The 18,182-nt window shown below is 40.4% G+C and overlaps 1 protein-coding gene across 3 annotated transcripts in view; it reads right to left on the bottom strand.

Annotated features, from left to right (window-relative positions):
- Window positions 1-7,044: 7,044 nt before the first annotated feature.
- The window catches only part of LOC105931108 (interleukin-15 receptor subunit alpha), a 33,300-nt gene continuing 22,162 nt past the window's right edge, over window positions 7,045-18,182 (bottom strand). Inside the window, exons 6-9 of one of the 3 annotated variants that reach the window (XM_036140526.1) lie at window positions 17,286-17,351; window positions 11,501-11,581; window positions 7,993-8,101; window positions 7,045-7,904 (exon numbers count right to left, since the gene is read on the bottom strand). In XM_036140526.1, coding sequence (XP_035996419.1) covers window positions 7,829-7,904; window positions 7,993-8,101; window positions 11,501-11,581; window positions 17,286-17,351 — 332 coding nt within the window. In that variant the 3' untranslated portion in view covers window positions 7,045-7,828. Of the gene's footprint in view, window positions 7,905-7,992; window positions 8,102-11,500; window positions 11,582-12,613; window positions 12,700-13,048; window positions 13,116-15,743; window positions 15,825-17,285; window positions 17,352-18,182 lie in introns of those variants that run through there. The other 2 variants (XM_036140527.1, XM_036140528.1) reach the window with 2 other exon arrangements.

Genomic DNA, 18,182 nt, shown 5'->3' with positions numbered 1-18,182 from the left:
AATGCTGTCCAACCCATCAAATCAAAAGAGCATGCCACGGTCTGGAAACCTACCAAAACATGGTTGTCCACCTAAACTGGAAGGCGGGCCAAGGGAGGTATTAATCAAAGAAGCCTCCACGAGGAACAACTGCGGGGACAGGAAAACGATTTATCTCCACACCCCTCACCGTGTAACAGGAAACTAAAACTGCACATCCTCCTGAAATTTTTTTTTTAGAGTTCAACAGTCTGATGGCAGAGGGGAAAAGGCTGTTGTTGTTTCCCAGAGGGCAGCAGGGAAAACAGTCCATGATGGGGATATGAGGGATCTCTGATGTTTCGGGCTCGGGACACGCAGTGCTGAGATAAAATGTCCTTAATGGAGGGGAGAGGATCCTTGATGATCCCTTCTGCTGTCCTCACCACTCTCCTCACGTTCTTCCAGTCGGAGGCACTGCAGCCTCCACACCACACAGAGAGACAGCTGGTCAGAATGCTCTCTATGGTGCTTCTGTAGAAGGTTGTGAGGATGGGCGGGTACAGGTGGGCTCTCCTCATCCTCAAAAGGAAGTACAGTCGCTTCTGTGCCCTCTTCACCAGTGATGTGTTCACAGACCAGGTGAAGTTGTCTGTGATGTGCTCCCCTGAGGTAACTTGGGCTGCTGACCACCTCCACAGCTGAGCTGTTGATGAGCAGTGGAGCGTGGTGCAGGCCTGCTTCTTCCTGAAGTCGACGATGATCTCCGTTCTTCTCCACGGTTCAGGATCAGGCTGTTGTCTCTGCACCAGGCCCTACCAGCTGCTCTACCTCCTCTTTGTGGTCCCGGTTGTTTTCGTCTCTGATCAGGCCCACCACTGTCGTGTCGTCTGCAGACTTCACAATGTGATTGGTGGTGAACCTGGGGATGCAGTCGTGTCATCAGGGTGAACAACAGGGGGCTCAGGACGCAGCCCTGAGGGGAGCCCATGCTGAGGGTGATGACATCAGAGGTGTTCTGTCCAACCCGGACTGACAGGTCTGTTGGTGAGGAAGTCTAGCAGCCAGTTGCTGAAACCCAGATCTTCCAGTTTTCCTACCAGAAACACGGGTGTTCTTCTCCATGTGTGCCAGGCTCAGGTGAAGAGTGGAGGAGATGGTGTCCTCAGTGGAGCGGTTCCGCCGGTAGGCAAACTGGAATGGGTCGATTGTTGGTGGGAGTCTGGAGACGATGATTTCTTTTACCAGCCTGTCAAAGCACTTCATCGTGATGGGAGTCAGTGCAACAGGCCGGTATTCATTAAATGAGGCGACTTGAGGTTTCTTTGCCCTCGGAATGATGGAGGCAGACTTAAAGCATGCTGGCAGCATGCTTTAAGTCAGGAATGTGTGACAAGATCTAAAACCTGATGTTCACAGACACTCTTGAGCAAAGAGGACATTATGCAAAGAGGGATGGTCAAAGGTTTTAGACTAGAAATACGATGCTGGTGCAGACAGATCCCAGCTGACTTGCAGCTGTAATGCAGCAAAGGTGGATCCATTAACTCAGGCTGAATAGAAATGCACGTCAAACTTTTCATTAAAAAATTTTGAAAGTCATGTACTGTTAAGCTGCATATTATTGATTCCCCTGACAGGTGAGGGTATAAGGTAACGTTTTCATTTTACCAACTTGTTTCTTCTTATTGGGTGTGATGTTAACCTTTTGGAGAGGCCCGTCCTCAAATGCTGTCAAAGATAAATCAACAGAATAACCTGCAAAGAGTTGCTCCTAAATTCCATTTTTATACCGTATTTTATACCGTATTTTTGGAACCATAGGTTCCAAAAACCTTTATTCATAATTACTGACAGGAGCTGCCACAGTCTTATTGAGCTTTTACGACGATAATCTTAGGTGCAGCAACTTGTCACAGTTTCCTGTGTGGGCTTCATATTTCTAAAGAAGTTTGCTTACCACAGCAAGCAAGAACCCACAGTGTGTCACTTGCATGGCAAGTAAAAACCCACTGGAGATATATTGAATTAACCACATTTGAAGACCTGAAAAGCAATATGATCAGGAACATCATTGATGCTGCTGCACAACTGGCGCAAAATTAAAAATGTTTTGTCCATTCTCATTGGAGCTAGAGCAAACTGACCCAGCGGTCCCTGGGATCCTGGCGCACTGACCCGGCTGGCCGGCCCGCCGACTAAAACCATCTAACTTCACATGGCAACACAGGCATCGTTCAGCTGACCAAAACAGCACCTTGGTCATGTGGTGGGTTGGCAGTTATCCTCCATGTCCCACTGATGTGAGCATCATCATTTAGGGTTGTTTTCAAATTGCTAAAGCTACAACATTTGGTGTACGTGTGACTCGCTCGTTCCACCACCCTGAGTATCTAATAATAATAATGATAATAATGATAATAAATTTTATTTATACGTGCCTTTCTTGGCACTCAAGGTCACCTTACATCAAACATAAAAGCAGACAGGGCATTAAAAAAACAACAACAACATACAATCCAAAATGCAAATTACAATTAGACAGGTGTAGCAATGTGAAGGAGATCAGAAAGGCATGGAGGGAACGAAGTGGGGTACAGCTTTAAGGGTGAGGAGAAGTACTTTGCAGTCGAGTAGGTGTGATGATAGGGCAGCTGAGTTTTGGAAGAGTTGGAATTTATGAAGGGTTTTATGAGGAAGAGCCAAAGAAGACTAGTCTAGATGGGAAGTGAGCAGACTGAACAAGAACAGCGGTGGAGTGAGAGAAGGACGGAGACGATTTATGTTATCAAGGTGGAAACAAACAGATTGACTGATATTACTGAGACTGGAGGTGAAGGAAAAGGTGCTGTTGAGGAGGATGCCCAGTCCTTTGACCTGAGGGGAAGGAAAGATCTAGGAGTTATCAATAGGCTGTGTGTAAAAAGTCCCACCAACGCATGCATTTTTACCGGAAGTTGCAGGATTTTAATGTTGATAGCACTTTAATGCGGATGTTTTATTCTTGTTTTATAGCCTTTAATTTTTCCTTTATTTGTTGGTATGGCTCCATTTCCCTGAGAAACGAAAACAGACTGCAGGATATTGTAAGCGTGTAGTAAAATTGCTGGTATTCACCTGAATGACCTCACTGCTCTTTACCCGCTCAGAGCTCTTAACAAGGCCAGCAGTTCTAATTACTTTTCCAGCAAGTAAATGTCATGTTTCCCAGGGACATGACATCTTTCTAGAGCTAGAGGAATCATCATGGATGACGATTTCACATAACCTCACTTCAAAAAGATCTGAGCTAATTTAAGCACAGGTTTAGTGCATAAAGGCAGAGTTCAGCTTTTGTTTATACAAATATTTTCCCTATAAGGGAAAAAAAGAAAAGAAAAACAAGCTCTTAGTTTTGGTTTAGTAGGCCCTTACATTAACTTATTTTTTCTTACAAATAGCACCATGTCTGGTAATGAAAGGCTGATGCTAGGCAAGGCAAGGTTTATTTGTGTAGCACGTTTCAGTAACAAGACCATTCAAAGTGCTGTACATGAAAAGATAAGAAAAGAAAATATACAGAGGAAAGCACATTGCAGTGGAATAGTAGCAGTAGGTCAAGATAGGTTCAACTGCAAACTGATTCCAATGAAGTTTTGTTCACTACAGTTTGAATTTAACATTAACATTTAAAGACAACTCTAATGAAATGTGTTTTTTTTTTTTTTTTTACATTAATTTAAAGAAACTCAGACTTTCAGCACTTTTAGTCTTTTGGGAGTATGTTCAAGATCAGCGGAGCATAGGAACTAAATTCTGCTTTGGTTCTGGTTCTAGATATGCAGAGCAGGCTGGAGCCAGAAGACCTTAGTGGTCTGGATGGTTGATACACTGATAACAAGTCTGTGATGTATTTAGGTGCTAAGCCATTCAGGGATTTATAGACTAACAGAAGTATTTTAAAGTCTATTCTCTGAGATACAGGGAGCCATGGAAGGACTTTAGAACTGGGGTGATGTGCTCTACTTTTAGTCTTAGTGAGGACGCGGGCAGCAGCGTTCTGGATCAGCTGCAGCTGTCTGATCCACTTTTTAGGCAGACCTGTGAAAACACCGTTGCAGTAATCTATTCTACTAAATATAAACGCATTTAGTAATTTTTCAACACCCCCATTAATCCTGGAAATGTTCTTCAGGTGATAGAAGGCCGACCTTGTAAGTGTCTTTAGATGCTCTGAGTCCATCACTACTCCCAGATTTTGGGCCTGATCAGTGGTTACGTGTTACTCTTGATCGCTCTTCCATTGGTCCAAACTGTCAATATCATTAATACAACTAATTCAGGCACAGATCTTTATTTTGACCTTGGTCTGCCAATTTTGATGGATTTATGTGAGATTAAGGTTTCCATCCATATCTCAACCTCTCTGAGAGCTGAGTACCAGGTTTTAAACTTGATTTTCTTAACTTTAAAAGAGCAACCTAATCTGTTATGTCTTTACCCTAAGACTTAAACACATGGTTACATGGTTTGCTACAGCTTTAAGAACTCCTTCAGATGCCGATTATTTGCAGAAGTTAACTGCTAGACGAGCTCAAGCTGTTATTGTCAATAATTACAAAATGTGGTTATTTTACCCCTCTTTGAGTCAAATACAATGGTTTAATGCTGTCTCCATCCACTATCTCATTAGAACTATAAAGCAGCATTAGCCAGCTGTATTGTACAATCGCCACTGACAGCAGCTCAGGATGATGTCAGGCTTCCTGACTGAATGACGCCCTGCGCGGCGAGCCATGTGAAACAGTTTGTCATGGTGAGCCTGGACAAAACATTTAGCATTGTCTCAGCAACTACAGATAAACACAGATGAGTTTTCAACTAACCTACAAACATGCAGAGAGCTTAAATTCAGACCAAGGGTGGAATGAGAAATAAACTTCAGCAAAGCAAAAAAAACAAACAAAAAAAAAACAATACCAATTACATGCGCAGGTTGTGTTGTGAACCTTGTAATGGAAAAATATGTAATACATTGTTGGACAAGGTTTGCGCTTTCTACAAGCAACAAAAAAAAAAAAAAAAAAAAAAAACCACACACACACAAATAAAATAAAGTAAAAAAACTTGATAACAGAACTCTTCGTGGCCCTGAATCAGGAGACCTGAAAACAGATTCAATGTTTTCTTTTTCTTTTTTAGCTTAAGCAGGCTTAAGGGGCAAGATTATCGAGCCTTCACCAAAAGGGTTCTCAGGGGAACGTTCTTTTTTTCAGCTGACAGTCATCTGTTCTTCAGACCCAGTCTGCGGTCTTTCTGCATGGAGTTTGCATGTTCTCCCTGTGGATGCTTGGGTTCTCTCCAGGTTCTCCGACTGCCTCCCACAGTCCAAAAACATGATTGTTGGATTAGTCTCTCTAAACTGCTCTTAGGTGCGAGTGTGTGTGTTTGGTTGTTTGTCCTGTGTGTCGCTGTGTTGCCCTGTGATGGACTGCCCAGGGTGCGTCCCGCCTCTCGCCCAATGACTGCTGAAGATACAGACTGAGCCCCCGGAGACCCTGCATGGATAAGCGGGTATAGACAGTGGATGTATGGACTTATCAGTACAATTTTAGATGTCTCTGCTAAGAAGTCTAACCAAATAAAGGTGATCCAGTCACATTTTCCTATAGATTTAACAGAAAAAATTAAAGCATTCACATTTAATGACAAACCTTAAAGCTTCTCCGCATTAAGACGAGGAAGTTGTTTGACTAAAATAGTTTTGTTTTCCACTGCCACTTCCGTTGAGTAAGACAAGGCATGATTCAGTTTCAATACTATGCTCACAGCAAAATAAATAAACCAAATGCTGATAATACAGTGCTTTGTAGAAAAAGCATTTAATCCTCATGGACCTTTTAATATTAATTCATGTTAAAACCACAGACTACAATGTGTTTTATTCGTATTGTGTGTTTTTTTTTGTGTTTTTTTTTGCTAACATAAACTGAAGTGTGACATGATTTTTCTCTGAAGCCTTCAGAGGTTATTTGGAGAACACTGATGAGCAAAAACCACAATGAAGACCAAAGAGCACAGCAGGTCAAGCGTAAAGTTGCAAAGCAGTTTTATAGCGGTCCCATTTGTAGTTTTCCACAAGCAAATATTGAGAAAAAGGCTCTCTGGACAGATAAAAACACTGACATTCACCATCCAGCTAAATTTGAGTTGTTTTTGCAAAGAAGGACAGAAAAGAACTTTAATGTAAAAATAACTAACTGCAGCAAAAAGTGGTTTTACAAATTGTTGACTCTTGGAGGGGTTATAGGTACGCCATACCTCTACGAATAAAATCTCAAATTTTATTCATAGAGGTTTTGAAAACAATACATCATTCTTTCCTCCCATATGCTGTTAAAAGTCCTCTAATATTAGGCTGCAGATGTGATTTTTCAAAGCGTGAAAAAGCTACAGAGGTGTGAATGGTTTTGTGAGGCAGCGGATGTTGGTTAATTTAAAACTTGAACAGCTAGGACTGAGATCTTTGACTAGCTTTCTAAATTCTGGATGCAATAATAATGGAAAGCTTGAAGAAAATTTTTTAAACATTTATTTTTGTTCATCTTATTAAATCCAGCTAATCTTGTACATATTGGTCAGTTCATGTCTCAAACAAACAATCTTCATGATACAAATCAACAAAGATACCAGTTAACTTATATACAGACAGAGGAATAATTAGTCAACTTCCATAAGATGTTCTATTCAGATTCACCTATGAAAATTGTGGTCTAGGCACTGCTCAAAATAAGACAAAAGTATATTCATGTAAAAACATAAAATGTGTGCAAAAGCGTGTCTCATCTTGATACATTTAATTGTATTGGAACAATTGTGGACCAGGTATGGTACAATGAAGGGATTAGGCTAAAAAGTGCATGCTTGCTCAAATAAACTATTGCCTTTTATATGTCAAGTAATGTTAAAAAACAAAGACATCAATAAACAGTATAAAAACAAAATTGATGTAGCACCACTTGCTGGCCACAGAGGTAAACCAAGGCATAAATCAACTAAACCGGTTACCTATGGCCTCCAAACCAGCAGGGGGCGCCCAAACAATTCTCAACACAGAAAACTTCTAACGCTTTGTTACACGCTTCAATGCTTAGTTTATGAAGAAGTTGCCTATTTTAAAATTCATCATTTAAAACACTTCTAAATTAAATATATAATATATAAAACAACTTAATGGCTTTTCAGACCCCTCTCGTGACTTTTCTACTTCTTAAAAAAAAGCAACTAGTAAAAAAGTTTTTCTGACTCACCTCTGCGTTGGCAAAAGTAGTCTTTACACAAGACATTTTTGGATGCAGCCACTGTCTTGAGGCAGCAGCGATGCTGCCGTGAGCCCCTCCCTATTTCCCTCAGCACTGGTTCACAGGCTCAAACCGATGAGGCTCTGGCTCACTGGGCTCCACAAAGCCTCCCTGAACCTCCGGTGACGAGGGGGTGAAAAATCCTCGACCTAAAAAGACCGTTCAGTGGTGTAACTTCTAGTGTCACTGCTCTGCTTCATGATTCAATATGGCCAACCAAGCTAGCTCCTGGCTCCTACTTTCCCTCGTTTTGATCTCATCTTCATCCCCTTTGTTGGAATTTTTCAAATTTGTTTGGGGGCAGAATTGTGCTTTCACATCAGGGTTAGTTAACCCAATAAAGTTCAGAGATATAGAGAATCAATAATTTATTTTTTCAAATAAGTTCAGTACCGCATAAGAAAAAAAAGACTTAAAAAATTTTAAACTAGGCTTCAGAACAAAATTTTGGATGACATCACAGTGGTTACATTCATGTTTAAGTGTATCCTGTCAAACAACGGGTTGTCTATTAATGCCATGTGGTTCCTTTATAAAACTGAATTCTGCATCTCATTCATAGGTTCCAGTTCTTCTGCTTCTTTTGGGGGAATCTTCCTGTTTCTCCTTAGATATGAAAACAGAAAGGCACCTTTTTGTCAGTACAGCCAAAAAACTTCTGAGAGGGATGAGAGTGCTTTGTAGACCATCTTACCTTCGATATAGTAAGACGATGATGCAACATATGGCAAATAATAGGATCACAACAGATAAACTGATGCCAACTGCTTTGTCGTCTCCTAACTTCATTCTGTTCCCTTCCCCTATAAAAATAAAAATGGGCTGATTATTCAAATGAAAGGCGTTCCACAGCACACTTCAAAATAAAGCATTTCTTTAGAGATGACATTGCATTTTTGTGCTAATTATTGCAGACCGGGTCCTCTTTATAGACATAGTAAGCGTGTGTAGAAAGCCGTAAAATCTTTTTTTTCCGTAGCATAATGTCACTGTGACTTTTAGAAAAATCCAATTGAATTTAAGTACGTTTATTTGATTACACCCAAAGTATTTATCTTCCGTCCATCTGTCCGTTGTCTTCCTCTTATCCGGGGTCGGGTCGCGGGGGTAGCAGCTTCAGTAGGGAGGCCCAGACGTCCCTCTCCCCAGCCACTTGGGCCAGCTCCTCAGGAGGAATCCCAAGGCGTTCCCAGGCCAGCAGAGAGACATAGTCCCTCCAGCGTGTCCTGGGTCTTCCTCTGGGCCTCCTCCCGGTGGGACATGCCAGGAACACCTGACCAGGGAGGCATCCAGGAGGCATCCTGACCAGATGCCCGAGCCACCTCAACTGGCTCCTCTCTATGTGGAGGAGCAGCGGCTCTACTCTGAGTCCTCCCCGGATGACTGAGCTCCTCACCCTATCTCTAAGGAAGAGCGCACGCCTGCTTCACAGCAGACGCCGCACCAATCCACCTGTCGATCTCCCGCTCCATCTTCCCCTCATTTGTGAACAAGACCCCAAGATACTTGAACTCCTCCACTAGGGGCAGCACATCCTCCCCAACCCGGAGAAGGCACTCTACCCTTTTCCGGGTCAAGACCATGGTCTCGGATTTGGAGGCACTGATTTTCATCCCGGCCGCTTCGCACTCGGCTGTGAACCGCTCCAGTGAGAGCTGTAGATCACGCCCTGATGAAGCCAATAGGACCACGTCATCCGCGAATAGCAGAGACGCAATCCTAAGGCCACCAAAATGGATCCCCTCAACACCTTGGCTGTGTCTAGAAATTCTGTCCATAAAAGTTATGAACAGAATCGGTGACAAAGGGCAACCTTGGCGGAGTCCAACTCTCACCAGAAACGAGTCCGACTTACTGCCGGCAATGCGGACCAGACTCTGACACCGGTCGTACAGAGACCTGACAGCCCTTATTAAAGGGTCCAGTACTCCATACTCCCGGAGTACCCCCCACAGGATCCCTCGGGGGACACGGTCGAATGCCTTCTCCAGATCCACAAAGCACATGTAGACTGGCAAACTCCCATACCCCCTCCAGAATCCTGCTGAGGGTATAGAGCTGGTCCAGTGTTCCACGGCCAGGACGAAAACCACACTGCTCTTCCTGAATCCGAGATTCGACTATCCGACGGACCCTCCTTTCAAGAACCCCTGAATAGACCTTACCAGGGAGGCTTAAGAGTGTGATTCCCCTGTAGTTGGAACACACCCTCCAGTCCCCCTTTTTAAATAGGGGGACCACCACCCCAGTCTGCCAATCATGGGGAACTGTCCCCTGATGTCCACGCAATGCTGCACAGCCGCGTTAATCAACACAGCCCCACAACATCCAGAGCCTTAAGGTACTCAGGGCGAATCTCATCCACCCCCGGGGCCATGCCACCAAGGAGCTTTTTAACAACCTCGGCAACCTCAGCACCAGAGATGCGAGAACCCGATCCTGAGTCTTCAGGCTCTGCTTCCGCATTGGAAGACGTGTTGGTGGGATTAAGGAGGTCTTGGAAGTATTCCGCCCACCGACGCACGACGTCCCAAGTCGAGGTCAGCAGCACACCACCCCCATTATAAACAGTGTTGGTACTGCACTGCTTCCCCCTCCTGAGACCCGAATAGTGGACCAGAATCTATTTGAAGCTGTATGGAAGTCTTTCTCGATGGCCTCTCCGAACTTTTCCCCCGCCCAAGTATTTATCTTTTTAAACTTTATTTTCTAAGTTGATCAGAATTTATCTGAACCTTTAATTTGTAATCCATCTATTTCCCCAAAGTATAAAAATGTTGTGACATAGAGGTCTATTTCTCTTGGTCATCCTCTATACAGTATACTGACTGTTTTTTTGGGGAACCATACTGGAACAAATAGCTGTCTGTCTTACCGTCAAAAACAAGCAAGTGTGCGATTTGTTAAACTCTGAGACATTAGCCGTTATGGTCAGATCAGATTAATACCTCTCTTTGGTCAATAGCTACTACTGAGACTAAGTGTTCTGACACTAGGCAGCCCATTTATCACAAGAATGCCTTGACAGTGTTGCAATTTCATTAAACCTGCACAGATTTGAGACACCCAGAGCCAGACGCAGCAAAGCAGCCCCAGAACATAACCAAGCCTCCTCCATGTTTCACAGTAGAGACAGTGTTCTTTTCTAGGTATGCTTCATTGTTGTGTCTGTGAACATGGAGCTGACATGGCTAGTCAAAAAGCTCTGGTTTTGTCTCATTAGTCCAATGGAAATTTTCTCAGAAGCTCTGTGGCTTGTCAATATGCCCTGTGGCAGATTCCAGTCTTCTTTATGATTTGCTTTCAACATTGGTGTCTCCCATGAAGTCCACTTTGGGTTAAACAATGATGGATTGTGCAATCTGACACCGATGTACCTTGACCTTGGAGGCAACCTTTAATTTACTTGTAGTTTGTTCTAGGCTGTTTGGTTATTATTCCTATGATCATTCTCTTCAGTTTATCAAACATTTTCCTTCTGTAGCCACATCCAGGGAGGTTGGGTCCAGTCCCATGGACATTTAACTTCTAATTGAAAGGTGCAGCTGTTGTCACAGGAACATGAAACTGCTTGGAGATGTCCCTATAGCCTTTACCATTAACATATTTGTCTATAATTTTTCTTTTAATCTCCAGGGACAACGCTCTCCTTCACTTCCCATGATCATGTTCAGTGTGGTCCACATCATGTCACCTAACAGTACACTGATTACTTGTAATTCTACCACATTACTTGAAAAGATTCTACCACATCTTTTCCTCCCCTTCACCTCTCTATTAATGGGCTTGGACTCAGAGCTCTGTGAACAGCCAGCCTCTTTAGCAATGACATTCTGTGTCTTTCCTTCCTGGTGAAGGTGTCAGTGGTCGTCTTTTGGACAACTGTCAGGTCAGCAGTCTTCCCCATGATTGTGTCGCCAACAGAACTAGCTGATTAGAGTGTGGAACCAGGTGTCTTCAATATTGGACCTTTTCACAATATTCTAATTTTCTGAGACACCGAGTTTGGGTTTTTATTAGTTGTTGTTTATAATTATCAAAATGAAAAGTAAAAAAAAAAACACTTGAAGTATATCAGTTTAAAGTTTAAGTTTCGCCTTTTGAATGGAATTTCTGAAAGTAAAAAAAAAAAAAAAACTTTTTCATGATATTCTTATTTTAAGACCAGCACTTGTATACTGATCAGATTTTATCCTTCTTACCCAATGTGGTCAGCTCTGTGTTGCTAGATTTTGCAACTTCAGAAGTAGAGTTCCAAACATTCTGAAGGTTAGTGGAAGTTCCTGCAAACAGGACAAGACATTTGGATCAGCTGTCATTTTTTAGCAAAACTGTCTATTTGCTATAAATATTTCAGTCACTACCATTTTACTTCTTTTATTTTTACAGCTAATTTGACAAAAATCAAAAAACAATTTTTTTTTTTTATCCAGAACTAGAGCATCATAATCTCCACACCATCTCTCTTCCACATGTACACGCAGCATGCCCAGCACATGCTCCATATGCTCATCAGTGCAATTTACACATTCAGGATATGTGCAATCAATTTCTATCCATTGTGTATTACATCCATTTTACTCTTAATATTGATGTGTCCACTATGGAGGATTAACACTGATGGAATTAAAAGAGCAGAAATATATAAATTTACCAATAAATACACCGATGCGCTGCACTGCTGGTATCACATCTCTTTTATCAGAATCCACAATTTCATCTTTAAAAGGTGTTTGTGAATGCATAACTAGTGCCAGAATTTAGGACTGGACGATACAGAAGAAAAAGAATATCAATAAAATAGAAATCATCGATTGATCGATATCGATAATTATCAGCAAATTCAAAACATATATTTTAAGTGCAGCCATGACCATTTTATCCCGTTGCTCAGTGACCTATTTTTAGGTACAGACACACAAAGCTAAATTCAAACTTAACCCTTTATTCAACCAACTTTTTACCAAAAATGCAAGTTTTTAAAAAGAAAAAAAGAACATGTGCTCTCTGAACTCTTTGAAGGGGCAGAGTTTGGTTCCTATGTCTGTGTTTGTGATTGGTTGGGAGGATGTAATGACTGTAGTATTAACTTACATGGCTAGAATGCAAAAGGAAGGAAAGCTGTTATTCTATTGAACTTTTTATTGACCTTTTTTTCTATCATCGATATACGTCTATTGATCGATATATACTGTTATTGAATTATCGTCCAGCCCTACGAGAATTCAGCTTGCAGGCAAGGTTACATGACACCTGTTGCTTAGGACATTTTCATTCGATACAGTCACTGGCTAAAAAAAAAACTTTGGTAGTTGGGTACTTGGTGTCGATTCGCCCAATCAGCTCGCAAAGTTCTGATGAATGTCCATCCTTGATTACGAGCTTGAAGGCACCTGTAATGCTAATCAGAGGACACACCAGTTTAACATGTGCCTATGGTCCAACTACTTTCAATCTTTTTTAGGGCTACCATCATTTTTGTCCAGGCCCATTTAGTTTGTTTTTAAAATGAATCTGTTGAACCACAGTTCAAAAGCAATGTCTGATTTTCATTGGTTAATTTTTTTATTTTTTATTTATTGTTGTGTTTTTCAGTTTCAGGTTATTTCAGTGACCACTGTGGGGGTTTCTTTGATTACCAGAGGGGTACCAAGAATTTTGTCCATCTCTGTATAATATGGTCCTACTTGTCTTGCTGTGATTTGACATATACTGATTAGATGTTATTCTTCTTACCCAATGCATCTTACCTGTGTCGGTAGATTTTGCAGCTGCAGAAGTAGAGGTCCTAACACTTCGGAAGGCTTGTGGAAGTTCCTGCAAACAAGACAAGATGTTCTGATCAGCTCCTATTTTTAGCAAAAGTAACTTTCCATCTGCTAGACTGAGAGACCATTTAATGGCTTTTGCAGGTGTTTTGAGTTAATTAGCTGATTAGACTGTGGATTCAGGTGTCTTCAATATTGGATCTTTTCACAATATTCAAATCTTCTGAGACAATGAGTTTGGATTTTTATTAGTTGTCAGTTTATAATCATCAAAATTTAAAGAAATAAACACTTGAAACATTCATTCATTACACATAGTATGTGTGTAGTTAATATATTAAAGAATTATTTTTGTTCTTTGACAACGTATTTTGGGAAAAACTGGTTAGTTTTAAACTAAGAGCAACATATATGCTCGTGCCTGTTATTATGTTGCTAACAACATGTGTTATTTTGCCATAACTTGTTTTAACTTGTGGTGGGAACCTATGACAATGGGTTGTGGGAAAGACTGATTCTGTATTCCTTATTTTGCTTACATTTGCTGTATTCTGAGCTCACAATGTTATTTTGCTTAACACACTGCTGAGATGCTGGGAACGGTTTTTGTTTTGGAAACATGTTTTGGAAACGGGACAAACAGATCAGCTGAGAGAGAGAACTGGGGTCCGTTCTTCGTACGTCGCTAACTCAGTTAGCAGGATTTCATTGTTGACGATTTGGCATGATCTTGGATCATTTGGTTCTTCGAAAGACATCCTGCACTTGTTGTCATAGCAACATGTGCGCCAGCTTGAGCCTGCTCGAGAGCAGGCTTATTTCATGTAAACAAGATTCGATCACGGCTGTATAAGCGGAGGAGATAGGGAAGTCTGTCGTAGCCATGTCCATTTTTATGACTGCAACCTGTTGCGGAAGGTGCAAGAATAATTTGCAGAGTTTTTCGAATTAATCGCGTATTGCGCAATAGACAGGATCCTTTAGCGCAGCGCGACAGTGTTGAGTCTACAGTGTAGTAGAGAGACTTTTCTTGGTGGCTGTTATAAACAGACACACACATCATTTAACAGTGGCTTTTATAGAGGAAAAAGTGGTGTTAGAGCCATAAATAGAAAATATTTAAGTTATGATGGTTTGCTTTTTATTATTATCATATTCGGTAAGAAGATTTGTTCGGGCCATTTTATTGTGAAGTTTAGCTTTACTTTGAAAGGCTTGCTTCCTGTCGAGCCGTATATTGTATTAGAAAAACTATGGATGGATTATCTAGACACGGAGCAATACAGTTTTACCGTGTAAACTGTGGATGACTTGGAAAAGGAACAACTTCATTTTTTTATAGATACATAATTTTTTGTTAAAAATCCCAGTTTGCATGCGTCCTTTACTTCCCGTGTCTAAGGAATGACACTGAAATTTGGATCTCTTAACATAACAAGTGCCTTTTTAAAATAAAGTATAATAATTAAAGGCTACCATTTTGTAGAATATTCTTGTACTTCACTTTTACTTGTTCCCATGTTCTAGTGGGTCCCGTGGAGGCTGTGATATAAAAGAACAAAGTAAATATCAAATTATTAAAATGCAAAAATACATACTGTAGAAAGTGATAGAAACATCTAACATGGACAGCACTTATGCATTTAATTTGTCTGCTACTTTTTGCCAGCCCTCTCTCCTGGCTTTAGCAGACTTTGAGGTGTTCCCTGTCGTTTTAATTAATGATTCAAATTCGGCATAACCTTTCATTAAAAGCTCGTGTTCTGCTTGAGAGAAAAACTGTGGGCATTCTTTGGCCATGCTGAACAGCCAATAGCAGCGTTGCTGATCATTGTTTCTACTATCGATACATTTCCCCTTTTAAACAAATGCATGAACGCACAGTTGTCTCAGATAACTCAATCCAGTCATACTAATCATAAACAACAGGTGTGTTCGAAGAACCCAATTAGCGGGATCATGATTAGCCGGATGAAATCATCTTGGATGTCTCATTTGATCTCGGATGTTTTAAGCAACGTACGAAGAACGGACCCCTGGCCACTCTCGCTCCCATCTGATACTTTGTTTATTAGTATAAAAAGGAGGGGACCGCCCTCAGTCGTTGAAGTCTGCCGTGGGAGGATGCCTGGCCGCGTTGATGTCGCTCTAACCGGACTGACCGACTTCCCAGTTCTGTGCCATGGTGAGAGACCTGTTGAACATCACGCCTGTTTGAAAGCTTGTTGGCTTTGATGCTTGCTACTTTGCTATATTCTGTGGGGGATAATGAAGGATATAGTTATCCTAGCAGAAACAGTGTTTGTTAATGCTTGCTACTTTGCTATATTCTGTGGGGAATAATGAAGGACATAGTTATCCTAGCAGGAATAGTGTTTAAGAAGTGCTTGCTGTTTTGTGTTGCTGTATTATGTGGGGAATAATAAATATGGGCACTATTATCCAAACAGAAACAGTGTTTGTGTTTTTATTTGTGTCTTGCAGATCTCTTCCGAATCTGAATAAAAATTTCATAAAACAGTAGTGAAGGAATTTAATATTGAAATTTCGCTTTTTGAATGGAGTTACGCTTCTTTTAACTTTTTGAATGGAATTACTGAAAAACAAATTAAATTTTTCATGATATTCTTATTATAAGACCAGCACCTGTATACTGATTAGATTTTATCCTTCTTACCCAATGTGGTCAGCTCTGTGTTGCTAGATGTTGCAGCTTCGGAAGTAGAGGTCCTAACATTCTTAAGGTTAGTGGAAGTTCCTGCAAACAGGACAAGACATTTGGATCAGCTGTAATTTTTTATCAAAACTGTCTATTTGCTATAAATATTTTGGTCACTAGCCTTTTGCTTCTTTTGTTTTTACAGCTAATTTGACAAAAATCAAAAAAACTTTTATCCAGAACTAGAGCATCATAATCTCCACACCATCTCTCTTCCACATGTACACGCAGCATGCCCAGCACATGGTCCATATGCTCATCAGTGCAATTTACACATTCAGGATATGTGCGATCAATTTCTATCCATTGTTTATTACATCCATTTCATTCTTAATATTGATGTTTCCACTACGGAGGACTAACACTGACAGAATTAAAAGAGCAGAAATATATAAATTTACCAATAAATACACCGATGCGCTGCACTGCTGGTATCACATCTCTTTTATCAGAATCCACAATTTCATCTTCAAAAGGTGTTTGTGAATGCATAACTAGTGCCAGAATTTAGGACTGGACGATACAAGAGAAAAAGAATATCGATAAAATAGAAATCGATTGATGGATATTGATAATTATCAGCAAATTCAAAACATATATTTTAAGTGCCGCCCTGACCATTTTATCCTGTTGCTCAGCGACATATTTTTAGGTACAGACACACAAAGCTAAATTCAAACTTAACCCTTTATTCAACCAACTTTTTACCAAAAATGCAAGTTTTTAAAAAGAAAAAAAGAACATGTGCTCTCTGAACTCTTTGAAGGGGCAGAGCTTGGTTCCTATGTCTGTGTTTGTGATTGGTTGGGAGGATGTAATGACTGTAGTATTCACCTACATGGCTAGAATGCAAAAGGAAGGAAAGCTGTTATTCTATTGAACTTTTTATTGACCTTTTTTTTCTATCATCGATATACGTCTATTGATCGATATATATTGTTATTGAATTATCGTCCAGCCCTACGAGAATTCAGCTTGCAGGCAAGGTTACATGACACCTGTTGCTTAGGACATTTTCATTCGATACAGTCACTGGCTAGAACAAAACTTTGGTAGTCGGGTACTTGGTGTCGATTCGCCCAATCAGCTCGCAAAGTTCTGATGAATGTCCATCCTTGATTACGAGCTTGAAGGCACCTGTAATGCTAATCAGAGGACACACCTCAGTTTAACATGTGCCTATGGTCCAACTACTTTCAATCTTTTTTAGGGCTACCATCATTTTTGTCCAGGCCCATTTAGTTTGTTTTTAAAATGAATCTGTTGAACCACAGTTCAAAAGCAATGTCTGATTTTCATTGGTTAATTTTCTGTAATTTCGTTTATTTATTGCTCTGTTTGTCAGTTTCAAGTTATTTCAGTGACCACTGTGGGGGTTTCTTTGATTACCAGAGGGGTACCAAGAATTTTGTCCATCTCTGTATAATATGGTCCTACTTGTCTTGCTGTGATTTGACATATACTGATTAGATGTTATTCTTCTTACCCAATGCATCTTACCTGTGTCGGTAGATTTTGCAGCTTCAGAAGTAGAGGTCCTAACACTTGGAAGGCTTGTGGAAGTTCCTGCAAACAAGACAAGATGTTCTGATCAGCTCCTATTTTTAGCAAAAGTAACTCTCCATCATTTTCTTCTTATTCTTCTTTAGGTTTTAACGGCAACTTGCATCCAATGTTGTTGCATTACTGCCATCTATTGGATCCTAATATATCTCCTTCAAATCCTCATCATAATCCCAGTATTTTTTTTAAAACGAGAAATCTTCTTCTTCTTACTATTTAACTTTTCAACCACATTCTCAAATTTCAATTCCCCATTAACACCTAATTCTGTTTCTTTGATTTACAAATAATACAAATATGTTCCATTGTTTCTAAATTATCACACCAACTACAAAAAACAGTAAGATGTTTCCCCATCAAACTGTGACCGGTTCTTATTCTATTTATGATTATCTGTTCCCTCCTGTTTATTCCTCTATTCCTTGTTACATCAATTGTATTTTACATTCTATTGAACTGCCTTCCATTTATTTCATTATCCCACCTAATTTTCCATATGTTCTTGCTTTCTCTCCAAGCTATATATTTTTGCCTTCAGATTTGGATAACTTTACTGGCATATCAATATCTTCTTTTGTAATAGCCTCCTTAGCCAACCTGTCTGCTCTTTTATTTCCCAAAATACCTACATGAGCAGGAGTCCAAAATAATATTACATTTTTATTTTGTTCACATATTCTATGATGAACACCCATAATGTCATACAATATATTTTGATGATTATTTGTACATCCCTTTTCAATACTTATCAATGCAGATAATGAATCACAACTCTCCATCTGCTAGACTGAGAGACCATTTAAAGGCCTTTGCAGGTGTTTTGAGTTCATTAGC

The sequence above is a fragment of the Fundulus heteroclitus genome, chromosome 8 (assembly GCF_011125445.2).
Source record: "Fundulus heteroclitus isolate FHET01 chromosome 8, MU-UCD_Fhet_4.1, whole genome shotgun sequence".
In the NCBI taxonomy this organism is placed as follows: domain Eukaryota; kingdom Metazoa; phylum Chordata; class Actinopteri; order Cyprinodontiformes; family Fundulidae; genus Fundulus; species Fundulus heteroclitus.
The sequence above is the reverse complement of the archived record's forward strand: the minus strand, read 5'-3'. Positions and strand labels throughout refer to the sequence as shown.